General features: G+C 40.4%; 1 protein-coding gene across 1 annotated transcript in view; it reads left to right on the top strand.

Annotated features, from left to right (window-relative positions):
• The window catches only part of kiaa0586 (KIAA0586 ortholog), a 551477-nt gene that overhangs the window by 21302 nt on the left and 513221 nt on the right, over positions 1-16954 (top strand). Inside the window, exons 3-5 of the mRNA XM_072267986.1 lie at positions 1368-1443; positions 11533-11599; positions 15460-15637. Of these exons, the coding sequence (XP_072124087.1) occupies positions 1368-1443; positions 11533-11599; positions 15460-15637 (321 nt within the window). The remainder of the gene's footprint in view (positions 1-1367; positions 1444-11532; positions 11600-15459; positions 15638-16954) is intronic.

Here is a 16954-nt window from a genome sequence, read left to right as displayed (position 1 = left end):
TGCCCCACTTTAACTTCCTAATTTCTTTGATCAGTACCCCTTTATACCTTCTATATTTCTGTAGGCTCCCCTTCTGTTTCAGTTCTCTAGACCTACCATATGCTTCCTCTTTTTTTTTATCCAGTCCTCCATTTCCTTGATATTTAGGCTTCCTTGAAAGTATTCTCCATACCTTCTAACTCTTATGGGAACATGACAGCTCTGAACTCTCATTGAATGACCCACACTTATGTGAAGTCGATCTGTCTGAAAGTAGCTGCTCCTTGTCTTCTTGTGGCAGTGTTGTGGTATTTTGAAGTGAGAAGATGGGAAGTGATAGTTGGAAAATGTAAATGGCTGAGGAAGGTATCTGATAGGAGAGGAGAATTCTCCATGGAAGAAAAGAAAGGAGGATGGGCAGGAGTAAGAGGGGAGCCAGAATGGAAAAGGAGAGAAGGGGGTGGGGGGGGGGAATAACTAGAATTTGGAAAAATTTATGTTCATGCTCTCAGGTTAGAGGCTACTTAGGTGGAATATGGATGTATTGCTTCTCTAACTTTAGAGTGCCCTCATCGTAACAGTAGAGGATGCCATGGACTGACATGTTGGAATGGGAATGGGGAGTGGAATTAAAATGGTTGGCCACTGGGAAATCCTCCCTGTTGTGGTCCCACCCACCTTCCTTCCCCCTCACCTGGCTTCACCTATCACCTTCCAGCTTGTACTCCTTCCCCTTCCTTCTCCTTATTCTAGCTTCTCTCTTTCTTTCCAGTCTGGATGAATGGTTTCAGCACAAAGTGTTGACTCTTTTTCCCTTTCCATAAATGCTGCCTGGCCTTCTGAATTCCTCCGCCGTTTTGTGTGTGTTAAATGTGATGATCCTCAAATATGCATTTTTTTTATTTAATTGAGTTGAGGGAAAGTGATTAAATCTCTAACCATATTGCCAAAAGAAAGATCTTTAGGTAATGTCCTCTGAGCATGGAACATGCACTGATCCCTTGTCGGAGCAGCATCATCAACAATGGTCTAAAGAGTCACTGCCTTCAGGCGCAAGATTGAAGGGCCTACCTGCCATGATATTGTCCAGTAAATGAAAGAAAGGAATTTGCTTCTGTCATGCTGACCTGGGGAGGAAAAGATGTGGGGTGGGCTGGGTGGTGGTAGTGGAGGGAATTGATTGGGAATTGTGGCATAACGTGGAAAAAGGAGGGCAGGTGGGATGTGTCACTTCTCTCTCCCAGTCTCTCTTCACTACTACTGCATCCCATTCTCCCAGCTCCAAAAAGAGGCAGTTTTTCAGAAAATAATTATTGTCTTTTTAGGTCTGATGCATTTATGCAACTTCATTGTAAAATTTTACTTATTTTTGTATTTCATGAAACCAGCGTTCAAATTCAAGTGATGTACATGGAACTGTAGAAAACCTTTCAACAGCAGCAGCAGATGGCAGCAAACTCAAAGGTATGACTAAGACAATTCCTTCCAAGTTGCTTTAGCATTACTTTGACAACGAATCATAAGGACAGGTATTTTATCAAGCAGATATTGATTGATTCACCAAGGAATTACATTCCAGACAAAGTTGTGTTAAGTGACAATGCATAAATTGCAAAAGTCTGTACCTTTAGTCTCAATGTAAAAATTCTGGCTGCTCTCCTGAACTCAAATTATGGTGGGAACACATAAGCTCCTAAAGAAACATCAATGCAAGTACATAAAATGATAAAGTATTGTTTTATTAGTAACTAAAGCTTTGGGTTATTACTAAGATTCAGGGTACATGTCAAGTGAAGCATATAGGATGTCTTTATGTATATCTGTCTCTTTTCCTTCCAGCTTTTGCTCCCCTGGTCATCTCATACTCCCCTAGCTTTTGCTTTCTCTTTCCCCACCTATTCTTCCATAAAGTCTGTATGACCCACTTTACCCTTCAGCTGCAGTTGAGTTTGCTTGCCATGATTTGCTATGATTACTCTTCCTTAGTCCACAGGAAATTCAATATCCCAGGAATAAGGCAGTTAATAACATTCACTACTGCTATTGTGTGTGTTATTTTTACTAAAGATATGGTATTATTGGTGTTGCAATATTTGATTGATTTTAAAAGCTGAAACAGGAATGCAATTAGGTCTTGCAAACCTCACATTAAATTATATTGTTTTCATCTGTGACATCTTCATTTACTCCACCCTAATGAAACCTAATGATTTCTTGATCCTTAATACTTTCCCTTTAAAAATTGGCGAGTAGTTTTGAATTTTTCTATGTACCTACCTGCAACACCATTTAGGTAATCAGTGTTCCAACCTTACACTTGCATGTGAAGAGCCTAGTTTTAATTTTAAGTTTATGCTTCAATGTTTTGAACTCACTCATCCATTACATCCTTTCAAATCATTCATCCCTTTTGAAGAGGTTAATTAGACCTGTCATCTTTTACTCTGAAGCAAATATTTGCAAGGTCTTTTCAGCCTGCCTGTTTGAATCTATTTTTTGCCCTATTGTAATCTGGTGAATAAATGTTCTGTTTCCTATAATGTCAGTAAATATTTCCTAGAGAGAGATCCTCTGAACTCAGTCCAGTGTTCTTAAAACTGTGGCAAAGACTCAGACTATTTATACTGTAAGCCTGTGATATAAATTTTATCCTTCTGCACTGAAAATTCCATGAGAAAAAGGTTAATATTCCATCAGCCTTTGGGAATTCTTGTGCATATGTGCACAGTTTACATTCATTTATATACGTGGATCCCTAAATTTCTCTACTGCTTCAGAATATTTAGTTTCCATCCATTTGATCTACAGCCATTAAATATGACTGTCAACTACTCTTTGAGACCATGAGTTGTAGTCCTCTGAGTGAAAAAAAAGATTTATTTCATTAACACAAAATACTTTGCAGATGCTGGGGTCAAAGCAACACTCACAACATGCTGGAGGAACTCAGCAGGTCAGGCAGCATCCGTGGAAACGATTAGTCAACGTTTCTGGCCGGAACCCTTCGTCAGGACTGAAGAGGGAAGGGGCAGAGGCCCTGTAAGGAAGGTGGGGGGAGGGTGGGAAGGAGAAGGCTGGTAGGTTCCAGGTGAAAAACCAGTGAGGGGAGAGATAAAGGGGTGGTAAAAGGGAAGCAGGGAGGTGATAGGCAGGAAAGGTGAAGAAGGAATAGGGGAAAACACAATGGGTATTAGAAGGAGGCGGAACCATGAGGGAGGTGATAGGCAGCTGGGGGAGGGGACAGAGTGAAATAGGGATAAGGGAAGGGAGGGGGAGGGAATTACCGGAAGTTGGAGAATTCTACTGCCATGATGAGGCTAAACTCAGACCAAATACAAATTGAATAACCAAATAACAATTGAAAACAAAGAAACTTTGGAATGTATGCCCATAGATCCTTAAAGGTAGCAGGACAGGTCAATAAGGTGGTTAAAATGCTCTTATGATGCTTTCCTTTCTTCAGAATGGCTAAGAACAAGAACAGGGAACTTATGCTGCACATGACACAGCTTGAATACTGCAATGATTTCTAGAAACACCATGGTAGGAAAGATGTGTTTGCACTGGAGAAGACGCAGAGGTGATTTAAGAGGGTGTTACAGGACAAAAAAACTGTAGGATTTAAGAAAGACTTGATATGTTAGGGCTACACACACACACAAAATGTAGGAAGAACTCAGCAAATAACCATATAACAATTACAGCATGGAAACAGGCCATCTCGGCCCTTCTAGTCCGTGCCGAACTGTTACTCTCACCTAGTCCCACCGACCTGCACCAAGCCCATAACCCTCCATTCCTTTCCTGTCCATATAGCTATCCAATTTAACTTTAAACTACAACATCGGACCTGCCTCTCCCCCATTTCACGTACATCTGCTCTCACTCCATCCTCCCGCCACCCCACTAGGAATAGGGTTCCCCTGGTCCTCACCTACCACCCCACCAGCCTCCGGGTCCAACATATTATTCTCCGTAACTTCCGCCACCTCCAACGGGATCCCACCACTAAGCACATCTTTCCCTCCCCGCCTCTCTCTGCATTCTGCAGGGATCGCTCCCTACACAACTCCCTTGTCCATTCGTCCTCCCCATCCCTCCCCACTGATCTCCCTCCTGGCACTTATCCGTGTAAGCTGAACAAGTGCTGCACATGCCCTTACACTTCCTCCCTTACCACCATTCAGGGCCCCAAACAGTCCTTCCAGGTGAGGCAACACTTCACCTGTGAGTCGACTGGGGTGATATACTGCGTCCGGTGCTCCCGATGTGGCCTTTTATATATTGGCGAGACCCGACGCAGACTGGGAGACCGCTTTGCTGAACATCTACGCTCTGTCCGCCAGAGAAAGCAGGATCTCCCAGTGGCCACACGTTTTAATTCCACATCCCATTCCCATTCTGACATGTCTATCCACGGCCTCCTGTACTGTAAAGATGAAGCCACACTCAGGTTGGAGGAACAACACCTTATATTCCGTCTGGGTAGCCTCCAACCTGATGGCATGAACATCGACTTCTCTAACTTCCGCTAGGCCCCACCTCCCACTCGTACCCCATCTGTTACTTATTTTTATGCACACATTCTTTCTCTCACTCTCTTTTTTCTCCCTCTGTCCCTCTGAATATACCTCTTGCCCATCCTCTGGGTCCCCCCCCCTTGTCTTTCTTCCCGGACCTCCTGTCCCATGATCCTCTCGTATCCCCTTTTGCCAATCACCTGTCCAGCTCTTGGCTCCATCCCTCCCCCTCCTGTCTTCTCCTATCATTTTGGATCTCCCCCACCCCCTCCAACTTTCAAATCCCTTACTCACTCTTCCTTCAGTTAGTCCTGACGAAGGGTCTCGGCCTGAAACGTCGACTGCACCTGTTCCTACAGATGCTGCCTGGCCTGTTGCGTTCACCAGCAACTTTGATGTGTGTTGATCGAACCTGCCTCAACCACTTCTGCTGGAAGCTCATTCCACACAGCTACCACTCTTTGAGTAAAGAAGTTTCCCCTCATGTTACCCCTAAACTTTTGCCCTTTAACTCTCAACTCATGTCCTCTTGTTTGAATCTCCCCCACTCTCAATGGAAAAAGCCTATCCACGCCAACTCTATCTATCCCCCTCATAATTTTAAATATCTCTATCAAGTCCCCCCTCAACCTTCTACGCTCCAAAGAATAAAGACCCAATTTGTTCAACCTTTCTCTGTAACTTAGCTGATGAAACCCAGCTAACATTCTAGTAAATCTCCTCTGTACTCTCTCTATTTTGTTGACATCTTTCCTATAATTTGGTGACCAGAACTGTACACAATACTCCAAATTTGGCCTTACCAATGCCTTATACAATTTCAACATTACATCCCAACTCCTATACTCAATGCTCTGATTTATAAAGGCCAGCATACCAAAAGCTTTCTTCACCACCCTATCCACATGAGATTCCAACTTCAGGGAACTATGCACCATTATTCCTAGATCCCTCTGTTCTACTGCATTCTTCAATGCCCTGCCATTTACCATGTATGTCCTATTTTGATTAGTCCTACCAAAATGTAGCACCTCACATTTATCAGCATTAAACCCCATCTGCCATCTTTCAGCCCACTCTTCTAACTGGCCTAAATCTCTCTGCAAGCTTTGAAAACCTACTTCATTTTCCACAACTCCACCTATCTTAGTATCATCTGCAGGGTTTAAAGTAATTTGCCAGGGGGACGAGAACCAGAGTGGTAGAAGAAGAGCTGGTTTAAAGGTAGGTGCAATCTGTAGAGAGACTGTGAGGAAGGATAGGCAGTGGTTAGGGTACAATTGCACTTGGATGGGTTGAAATATATTTACTTTAATCCGAGAAGTATCAGGAACAAAGGTGATGAACTTAGAAGGTGGATCAGTTCATGGAACTATGATGTTGTGGCCATTGTGGAGACTTTGATGTCACAAGAGCAGGAATGTTCTGGGGTCTCAGATGTTTCAAAAGCGATAGGGAGAGATGTAAAAGAGGTGTGAGAGTGGCATTGCTAATCAAGTATAGTATCAAAGCTGCAGAAAAGAAGGACCTCATGGAGGGATGATTTACTGACTCAATATGGGTGGAAGTCGGAAACAGGAAGGGAGCAATTACTCGGTTGGGAGTTTTCTATAGGCCTCCCAGTAGCAACAGGGACAGTGAAGAGCAGATCAGTAGGTAGAATTTAGAAAGGTGTGAAAATAACGGTTGTTGTCATAGGAGACTTCAACTACCTTAATATTGATTGGAACCTCTTTAGTATGAGATGGGGCAGAATTTGTTAGATGTGTCCAAATAGGATTCCTGACACACAATATGTGGACAGGCTGATGAGAGAAGAGGCCATACTGGATCGAGTAGTAGTAAAAAACCTGGTGAGATGCCAGCACCCTCTGTGGATGAGCGTTTCAGAGATAGTGATCATAGCTCCTTAGCTTTTAGCATAGCCTTGGATAGGGGTAGGTGCAGACAGTATGGAAAAGTGTTAATTTGGGGGGAAGGCTAATTATGCTATTAAGCTGTAACTTGGAAGTGTAAATTGGGAGCAGATGTCTCTGAAAAATGTACAATAGAAATGTGCATGTTGTTTAGGAAGCGCTTACATGGGGTTCTGAGTAGGTCTGTCCCATTGAGGCATGGAACCATAAGTGAGGGAACCATGGAGGAGGGATGGAAGAAGGAACATACTTGAGGTTTAGTCAGGACTCTTCATAGTTAAAAGTTAGCCAGGAAAGAGCTTGGACTTAGGAGAGCTAGAAGGGGACATAAGAAGGCCTTGGCAAATAGAATTAAGGAAACCCCAAGGTGTTTTACACATGTAAAGAACTGAATGAAGACTGTAAGACTGATCAGAGATAAAGGAGGAAACATGCCTGGAGTTGGAGGGAGTCAGGGAGGTCTTTAATGAATATTTTGCTTCAGTATTCATCAGTGAGAGAGATCTTGACATATGTCAGGTCAGTACAGAACGGGCTAATATGCTGGAACATGTTGTGGTTAAGGAAGAGGATGATTTGGAACTTTTGTAAAATATTAGGATGGATGAGTCCCTGAGGCAGGATGGGATATATCCTAGGTTACTAGTGAAGAGGGAAAAGATTGCTTGGAAGTTGATGATGATCTTTGCTTCTTCACTACTCACTGGATTAGTAGCAGAAGATTGGAGGATGGCAAATGTTATTCCTTTTTTTCAAGAAAGATAATAGGGGTAATCCTGGGAATTATACACCAGTGAGTCTTGGAGAAAATTCTTAGAGATACGATTTACAAGCACTTGGAGAAGCATTGTCTGATTAGAGATATTCAGTGTTGCTTTAAGAGGGGCAAGTCAGACCTCATGAGCCTGATGGACTTTTCTGAGAAAGTGACTAAATTAGTTAAGGTAGAGCAGTGGATGTGGTATGTATAGATTTTATTATGGCGTTCAAGCAGATTCCTTTTGGTAGTCTTATTCAGAGGTCTGGGGGCAAATAATCCAGTGAAACTTCATTGTGTGGACTCATAATTAGCTTGCACACAGAAGGCAGAGTGTGGTAGTAGATGGGGTGTATTCTGCTTGGAGGTCCGTAACTACTGGTGTTCTGCAGGGATCTGTCCTGGGACCACTGCTCCTTGTGATTTTTTATAAATGACTTGGATGAGGAAGTGGAATGGTACGTTGATAAGTTGGCAGATGATGAGAAGGTTGGTAGTGTTGTACATAGAGTAGGAGGTTGTCATAGGTTGTAACAGGACATTGATAGGATGGAGAGTTGGGTTGAGAAAAGGCAGATGGATTTCAGTCTTGGAAAATGTGAAGTTATTAAGATCTAATGAAGGCAGAGTACAAGGTTAATGATAGGATTTTTAACACTGTGGAGGAACAGAGCAGAGGTGTCTTGAGGTTCAAGTCCATAGATTTCTCAAAGTTGCCATGCAAGTTGTTAGGAAGGTTAAGAAGGCAAGTGGTATGTTGGCCTTCATTAGTTGGGGGCGGGGTGAGTTCAAGAATCACGAGGTAATGTTGCAGCTCTATGAATCTCTTGTTAGAGTACACTTGGAGTATGTGTTCAGTTCTGGTTACCTCATTATAGGAAGGCTTTGGAATATTTAGAAAGGGTGCAGAGGAGATGTATTAGGATATTGCCTGGATTAGAGAGCATGTCTTATGAGGAAAGATTGAGCACGTTAGGGCTTTTGTCATTGCAGCAAGGGAGGATGAGAGACAACTAGACAGAAGTATATAAGATGATGAGAGGCATAGATAGAGAGGACAGCTAGCACCTTTATATGGCTCCTTAAGATTGTCATAGTCAGGGGAAGTAGTGGGGATAAGCTCCACTACCTACTAAATGCTCCCAATGGTGTGCATCTCAAATAGACTCTTTCTTAACTTCTGGTTTAAGGTGGTGCTGGTAAAGCACAGTGATGACTTGCTGGTAACAAACAAAAGTATAAGTCACTGTATTAATCAGACTTTTTCTCAGATACGATCACTGCAATCAATAGCCTGTAACTTCCCTTTCAGAGTTGAGCTTTTGAACCACCTGGCATTTTTGTAGTGTGAATTGAAGTCTTGAATGTGCAGCAGTGAAGCTGTCAGGGCCCAAGGCGAGGGACAGGCCCGGTGTTCAGCTCACTGCTCCATGAGGTTTACTCTGTGCGGAATTGAAGCCTGGGCTGCAACTAACGGGCTCCTGGGTCAGCTGCAATGATGACTGGCTTCGTGGATGTGGACTCACTATCGTGAACTTCCGTTCTGAATGTTATTTGCTCATTTTTATTGATTTATACAATTTGTTTTTTTTCTACACATTGGCTGTTTGACGGTCTTTTCAATGGTTTCTATTAGGTTTCTTTGTTTTGTGGATGCCTGGAAGAAGATGAATCTCAAGGTTGTATATAGTATACTGTATGTGCTTAATTTAAACTTTGCACTTTGACAACTAAGTCCAGCTCCTGGCCTTCATGTGTGGCTTTAGCTACCAAGTCCGGTGGAACCATTTCTACTGACAGAAGAAGAGGAAAAGGTGCCTTAAAACCGGTTACTTCAGCCAGATGGGGCTTTTCAGCTGTGGTTGGCAGCTCACCTAAGAGAAAGAAAACTCTGATCTCAAAGCTCCGCTGCCTTGTGGCTATACCCACTCATGGGGAAGGATTTGGGAGTAAACCCTAAAGAAAAATTCTGAGCTGGAGTCCCTAAGAGAGTCCTATGTTGAGGACTGCAATGCCGGTGGTGCCAAACTATATCAGTCTCTGCTCTTCCTTTGGATTCGTCAACCGTGTGGTGAGGGGGAGCCTGCTGCATGGGCATCAGCTGGCTCTCCAGATCGTAGTGGCCTGCCTTGTGCAGTGTCTTGTGTATCACATAGACAGCGAAGATGCTATGGTTGACCCTGACCAACGGAGGACCCATAGGTAAGTTTATGGAATGCACTGCCAGGACATTTAGGAGGTTGTTGGATAGGCACATGGATGATAGAAAAATGGAAGGCTATGTGGGAGAAAATGGCTAAATTGATCTTGGAGTAGGTTAAAATGGTCGGCACAACATTATGAACCGAAGGGCCTGTACTGTGCTCTACCGTTCTATGTTCTGTTCAGTTTTCTAATTTGCCATTTGCAGGCAAGGCGTTTGTTGCCCAGCACTTGTATTCCTGAGGATGGCAGTAAGCTATTGATTTTGACATACATGGACATTTTTTTCCCACACGTTAGAATGTGTATGACTTGGAGAGGAACCTCGAAGTGGTGCTGTCCCCAGGTTTCATGGGCTAGGCAGATACAGATGGAGTATCCCATGTGAACAAATGCACTCAAATTATGTAATATATAATTTGGCAAATTACATATACTAAAGCCATAGTGTACTGGTGAGAAAGGGAATAAATGTTTAGTCTGGCAGGTAGGAGCCTGTCAACCACGTTCTTGATTGTTGTTGGAACTGTGGTTGTCCAAGCCAGTGGAGAGTATTCTGTCATTCTGTTGACATGCTGCTTGTAGGTAGTGAAAGGGTTTTGGGCTATCATGAGATAGGTCATTTACTGCAAGCTACCCAGTTTTTGCCATAGTTTTTATGAGTTATCCAGGTGGGTGATTGTGTTTATATTTGTTGGTAAGCCCAGGGTGTTGATGGTGGGCCTCTTGATAATGGTAATGCCATTGATTATCAAAGACAGGTAGTTAAAATATAACCTGCTGGAATTGGTCATTGCCTTTTTTTTGTTTGTGGAATACACTTTGCATTTATCAGCCCATGCCTGAATATTGTATGGTTTTTAATTTGCTGAAGAGTTGTAAATGGAAATTAACTTTGCACGATCATCAACAACTATATCTATTCTTGCATATACATTGGAAGAAGGCACATTGAAGAAGCAGCTGAAGATTGTTAGGCCACTTCTATGAAGAATCAAACCTCTAGTCAAGTTTATTGTCATTTAACTATATACATGTACACCACCAAACGAGACAACATTTCTCTGGACCAAAGTGTAAAGCACAGTAGTACATATAATGCACAATAACTTAAAAATTAAATTTGCAAATGAATTGCTGGTAGATAAACATAGTAAAGTGCATACATTAAGTATTGTAGGGTACAGTACAAATTATCTGGTGACACTTCGAATGCGATGTTGCAGGAAGTTCAGAAGCCCAGTGGCCTGAGGGAAGGAGTTGTTTCTCATCCTGACTGTTCTTGTGTTTGTGCATCGGAGTCTCCTGCCTGGTGGTAGAATGCCAAAGAGAATGCTGGATGAATGGGTGGGATCCTTAAATGCTCAGTGCCCTCTGTACGCAGTGTTCCTGGTAAATATCCCTGTTGGGTGGTAGGGAGACCCCTATGATCCTCTTGGCCATATTTACAGTCCTTTGTAGGGACAAACGGTCCGATGCTCTGCTGCTGTCATACCAGATGGAGATAGAACTTGTCAGGACACTCTCAATGGTGCACCTGTAGAATTCATTTAAGATAGAGGGGAGAGAAGCCTCACTTGCCTTAATATCCTCAGGAAATGGAGGTGTTGCTGTGCCTTCTTATTCAGAAAGGTGATATTGAAGGACCAGGTGAGGTCGTCCATGATGTGAACTCCCAGAAATTTGGTGCACTTGACTCTCTCTATGGAGGAGCCATGTATTTGCAGAGGTGGGGTGGTTCATCTGAACCTTCTGAAAGTGCACAATCATTTCCTTGGTCTTCTCCACGTTCAGATTTTGGTTGTTTTTCCTCATACCAGTCCTGCTTCCACTCCACTTCCTCGGTGTACTCTGACTCATCGTCGTTGTTGATGAAGCCAAGCATCGTTGCATCATCCAAATTACTTGTTTATAATTTTACCTGCATAGAATGTTTTTACAAGACAGTAGTTGTGTTGTAGACTGAAGGAAACAAATCAGAGCATAGATTGCTGTTGTAAATTTCATTAGTTGTAATTACAATATTTTGATTTTCTTTTTTGCAAACCTTTTGGTTGGCAGTACATGAATTATCAATGACATATGTTGAAGAATAAAATTTTTTGCTATTTGCTGTGGTAGTTGCAAGAGGTATAAAGTGAATTTGTATACCTTTCAGGAAATGATATTTTGATCTCCCACTACACAGGAGGACAAAATGAAGCAATGAAAGCTATTGTTCAGCGGTAAGTTACAAAGTGATCTTTTTTAACAGCCCATCCAATTTTTTTAGGGTGAAAGAAGCAACATAGAATGTGGTAACACACATAAAAGTTGCTGGTGAATGCAGCATATCTTTAGTTAAATTCCTGTTCAGTAATGTAATTTCTGTGAACAGTGTAAGAGTTGTTTCTTAAAATTTAATCACTTTTAATATGCTATTTATGTGCTACCTCAGTATACCAGCAGGCCTACTTTAAACTAGTGTCCTAATTGATTCAAAGTTCATCTCCATTGATGCAAAAACTTGCATTAGGTAAGATTTTTGAGGATCTCAATGTTCCAAATAATTTTTGAACCACTTTAAAATTAATCCATGAAAAATGGTGCTGCTAATTTGTGTATAGCAAGCTCACTGAACAACAATATCCAGATAATTTTATTTGGTTTAATTGATGATTTAAGGAATAAATATCACAGCTCTTACTTGGAGTAGTGCTGTGGATTCTGAAACATCTATGTAGTAGAGCAGTTAAAAGTCTTAGTTTAATATCTCCTCTGAAAGATGATGTCTCTGACAATGGAAGTGTTCTACAAAGCAGTTGTTAGGGAGTATTCTTGAGTTGAGTGAGTATCGGCAGCAATTAATTTAAACAAGAACCACAGCTTCATTTCTTAATGTGGATTGTAAATTGCAAGCAGTAAATTGAAGTTAAAAGTATGCCTTTGCTGTGTCGGTGGAGCACAGGTTGCCCACAGGCTAAGACAGATGGTTTGCAAAATGGTGACCATGAGATGTTTGCATATGCATCAGCCAAACATTAAGACAATGGGAGGTTATTATAATTGGCCCTGCATCAAGCCAAGCAACATGGGCTAAGTTATTTGTACCATTGTGACTTGTTCAAGCTGGCAAACCAGGCTGATGATGTCACTTAGCATATCAAACAATCAATAGCTGTTGGAACAATCAATAGTTCCAATCAATAGCTGATGTATTGTGTACTCTGGTATCTGGCTGTCTGTCTTCATCTGTTTTTAGAATATCTTTGTCAATAAGTTTGTTCTAGCATGGGTGTTTGAACATTAGAGGTTGATATGTAATTCAAAGGAAGCATTGTTAACCCAAAATATTGAAGTAAGTGATGTTATTGTAATTATTGAAATTACATTGTATCAGTTACTTGTTCTGTTTGATTTTAAAGGTATTAAATGTAATGTAATATGAGTTTGTGAGACTCTAGCATGAGTGTCTTCACAAGAATGCCTGCTGATTAAAGATTCCTTCAGTGCCTCTCCAGTGATTTTGATCACAGTAACAACAGCAGTCACCCTATCTGTGCTTGTACTTCCCAGTGTGCAGAAGACAATATTATGAGTAGTGGATATAGTGTACTAACTGAAAGGAGTGCAAGTAAATTTTACTTCTCTTGCATTGATAGTTTGGGATCACGGGTACTAAGAGGGGAGGAGCTAAAATGACCAGTCATGTATTTTCTGTGATGGATTGGAAGAGTGATTCTGATAGTACTAAAAGGCATTATCAATGTAGAATGTTGGAAAAATAAGAGAGGGGTGGTTATGCCAGGTAGGCTTGGAGATATTGGATTTAATTTGACAGGCATGAATCTTTTCTCAGTAAAATTAATATTTAAAAATTAAAACACATTGCAGAATTTCTGTTTTGCTCACATAATTTCTTTTAATTCTCTTTATATCTAAAGCATTTTTTGGATTCTTTGTAATAAATTTAAATATTATTTATGCTACTTGATTGATAAACTGTGTCCTTGCAATGATTTTTGCGTTCATTTAGTTAAGAAGCTGATAGTCTTATTTAGGTGATCTCTTAGAGGAGTTTAACAGCATTGGTTCTAATGGATATTTCCTGCAACTGAGAAGTCCAGTGTTGGGGCATTGTGGAAAAGCTAAGTGCATAATAATGCAGCTTCTTAGAGCAATATCCTTTCATTCAGTGTTTTAACCTGAAGAGGTGTCTTACCATCTATTAATTAATAAAGCAATGCTTAGGGAAAGGCAAAAGCATTTGTACAGTTGGTCTATGTTAATGTCAAGCTGACAATTTATTACACAAAGTGAAATATATTATGTGTAATCAAGGCAGTGGCACAAATTAGTTATAGTTGTTGCCTAAGTTATACTTTTAACTTAACTAGAATAGGAGCAGGAATGAGCAAATTGGCCTTCAAGATTCCACTGCCATTCAGGTACAATCATTACAGCTCTGATACTAAATTAAAAAATACTTTCTTAAAAAATTCGGTGATCCAGTTATGAAATCATCTCATGAAGTAAACCTTGAAATTTAAATTTTGAGTAAACTATATCAAAATTTTAAACTGTAGTTTTATTCATGATTTTAGTTTGTAGGGTGGTATGCAATATATGGATGCATGGTAACATGGAGTTTCGAGTAACGCTTTACAGCATTAGTGATTCTGGTTCGATTCCCCTGTTGTCTGTAAGGAGTTTGTACTTCTCCCCATGACCGTGTGAGTTTCCTCCGGATGCTCTAGTTTCTTCCTATATTCCAAAGATGCATGGGTTAGGTTAATTGGTTACATGAGTACACTTGAATGGCACAGGCTCATTGGACCAGAAGGGCCTATTACTATGCTGTAAGTCTAAATAAAGTTGTCATGTTTCCTCAGTTGAAATGGTAATGAAAAACAAAAGATTTTTGGAAGTGTTGGAAATTATGTTAAAAAATTTCAGTTTTGGAAAATTATAGGTCTGTAATAAAGTATGCCATTACTTTGGTTGAATAACTGATTAAAATCAATTAATTGGAAAATTTAAATTTTCTTAAAAGTAATTCAATTCACAGATTTCACTCAATCCTAGAAATCTGGGCATTTTGACCTTCAGTTGCTAAAACATATAATCTTTACTTGATAACTGCAACTTGTGAAACATATTAATAAACTGCCAATTAGTGATTTGTATTGTCATATTAATTTACCTTTAAAACTTGTAGAAGAAAATTTTGAAGCATGCCTAGTCTACAATGGATGCTACAAGTTAAAACAATTCTTTAAACAAAACTTCTGCAATAGATACCTTTTCCTTAATAAGACCTTTTTCAGCTGATCTTAAATTATTTACTTCAGTGTTGAAATCCCGCAAGTGGAATTTGTGCATTATTGATCTTAATTCCAAATCTATGCTAATTATTTCAGATCTAGCTGTTAATCCTCCTGCTTGTCCATTAGATATAGGAGCAGAATTTGACTATTTGGCTCTGCCATTCAACTATGCCTGATTTTTTTCCAATCCTATTCTTCTGCCTTCACCTCATAATCCTTAAACCCCTTAGCAATTAAGAATCAGAAATGCACCCAATGACTTGGCCTCTGCAGCATTCTGCAGAAACAAATTCCACAATGTCACCACCCTATATCTGAAACAATTCCTCATCTTAGTTTTAAAAGGATATGTCTTTATTCTTGGGCTGTGCTCTCACATCCTAGGCTCTCCTACTAATGGAAGCACCCTCTCTGCACCCACTCGGCCTTTCATATTTGATTGGTTTCAGTGAGATCTCTCCTTGACATTATTGGTAACCATGCTGTACAGACTGCAACCATAAACTTCCATTTCTTTTGCATTTGCTTCTTCGAAAAGACAGTGGTATCCCTTTTGGTAAGTTATGCATGTTGCTGTTTTAAAGTAACCTCAGCTAGCTTTGTATTAATATACAGTATACCTATGTAAATATAATGCTTAAAAATACCGCAGAAGCATTTCCATCACTTATCTCTCCTTCACTCACCATAAAATAGACATTATAAATAGATATAACATTAGATTTAAAAAGTAACAAGTTATATGTCAAGGTTGTTTCTGTTTTCCCTCATTTACACAGAAAACGGCAGAGTAACCCCAAAGGAAAAAACGTTAAAGTACAGCTTCTGCAGAAGCCTTCTTTTGAAGACACAAAGTCATTTATACAGGGTGCTAGAGAGATCAACTGTAACTCCAATTCCATTACGACAGCAGCTGCCACTGCTGCAGCCATTGCTGCAACTGCCCCTCTGATTAAGGTTGGTGAATCTTTAGATGATACATTTATAATGGTAAATAAGAGAAAACCTGCAAATGCTGGAAATCCAAGCAACACACACAAAATGCTGGAGGAACTCAGCAGGCCATGCAGCATCAATAGCAAAGAGTACAGTCGATGTTTTGGGCCGAGACCCCAGGGTATAATGGCAACTTTGTACCTTATTACTTTAGCAATGGTTAATTCCATTGTTCAGCCAATATGAGCTTTAGAATGTTTTTGCGAAAGTCATTGTAAAGTTTTTAATACTGCTATTTTCATAGAAATAAAGAAACAAATTGGCCACTGTTATTAATCATAACCCAGGAGCAGGTTGATTTGCGTATAGAATCATAGTTGAGTTCTCAAGAGGCTGCAAATGCTGGAAATCTGGAGTAACACACGAAAATGCTGAAGGAACTCAGCGTGACAGGCAGTATCTGTGGAGGGAAATGGACAGATGACGTTTCAGGTCAGGCCAATAGATTGGTCTGGGGAGAAGGAGGGGAGGTAGCTAGTATAACAAGATGGAGGAAAGGGGTGGCACAAGAGCTGGGCGGGTGATAAGTGAGAAAGATGATCGGCAGATGAAACATAGAAACATAGTAAACCTACAGCACAATACAGGCCCTTCGGCTCACAAAGTTGTGCCGAACATGTCCTTACCTTAGAAATTACCCATTAGATGAGGAATGGTGGAGACTGGGAATGATGGAGGAATGGGCGAGACAAGGAATGATGTAAGAAGCTGGGAGGTGATAGGTGGATGTAACAAATGGCTGAAGAAGGTGGATGCTGGTAGGAAAGGACAGTGGCTAGTTGAGTTCTTACTGTAATTTTCATATTTCATATTCAAACTGAATCATTAAATATACAATATGATGAAAGTTGGTTGACAACATTTCTGATAAAATTCTTGTCTTGCTAGACATTGATTTTTTTTGCTAAATGCTTTATCCTTATTAAGGTTTAATTGCATAATGACTCTAGTGAATAATTCTGCTGAGATTAAATGGTAGAACTTGATCCTTATCAATAATTCCCAAAATACTGAGTTTTTGTATCTTCACTAGCTCAAGCTGCTCTTAACTTTAGCAGATGATTATAGAATGGCATTGACAGGTGTTATCTATCCAACATATGGGGAGCAGTAAAATCTGTCTAAAGAATGGAGTGAACAAATATAAAATAACTTGGCAGAGAAATTCTAAGCTTTGGGCAGTTTAATCACCTTAAGCAATTAGAACACTTTTGGGTTTGAAGAATTGTTTTCTTTGGTAAATTTCAAATCTTTGAGTAATTGAGTTGAAAAGAAACA

The sequence above is a fragment of the Mobula birostris genome, chromosome 1 (genome assembly GCF_030028105.1).
Source record: "Mobula birostris isolate sMobBir1 chromosome 1, sMobBir1.hap1, whole genome shotgun sequence".
Lineage (NCBI taxonomy): Eukaryota > Metazoa > Chordata > Chondrichthyes > Myliobatiformes > Myliobatidae > Mobula > Mobula birostris.
This window is presented reverse-complemented; position numbering and strand designations above follow the sequence as displayed.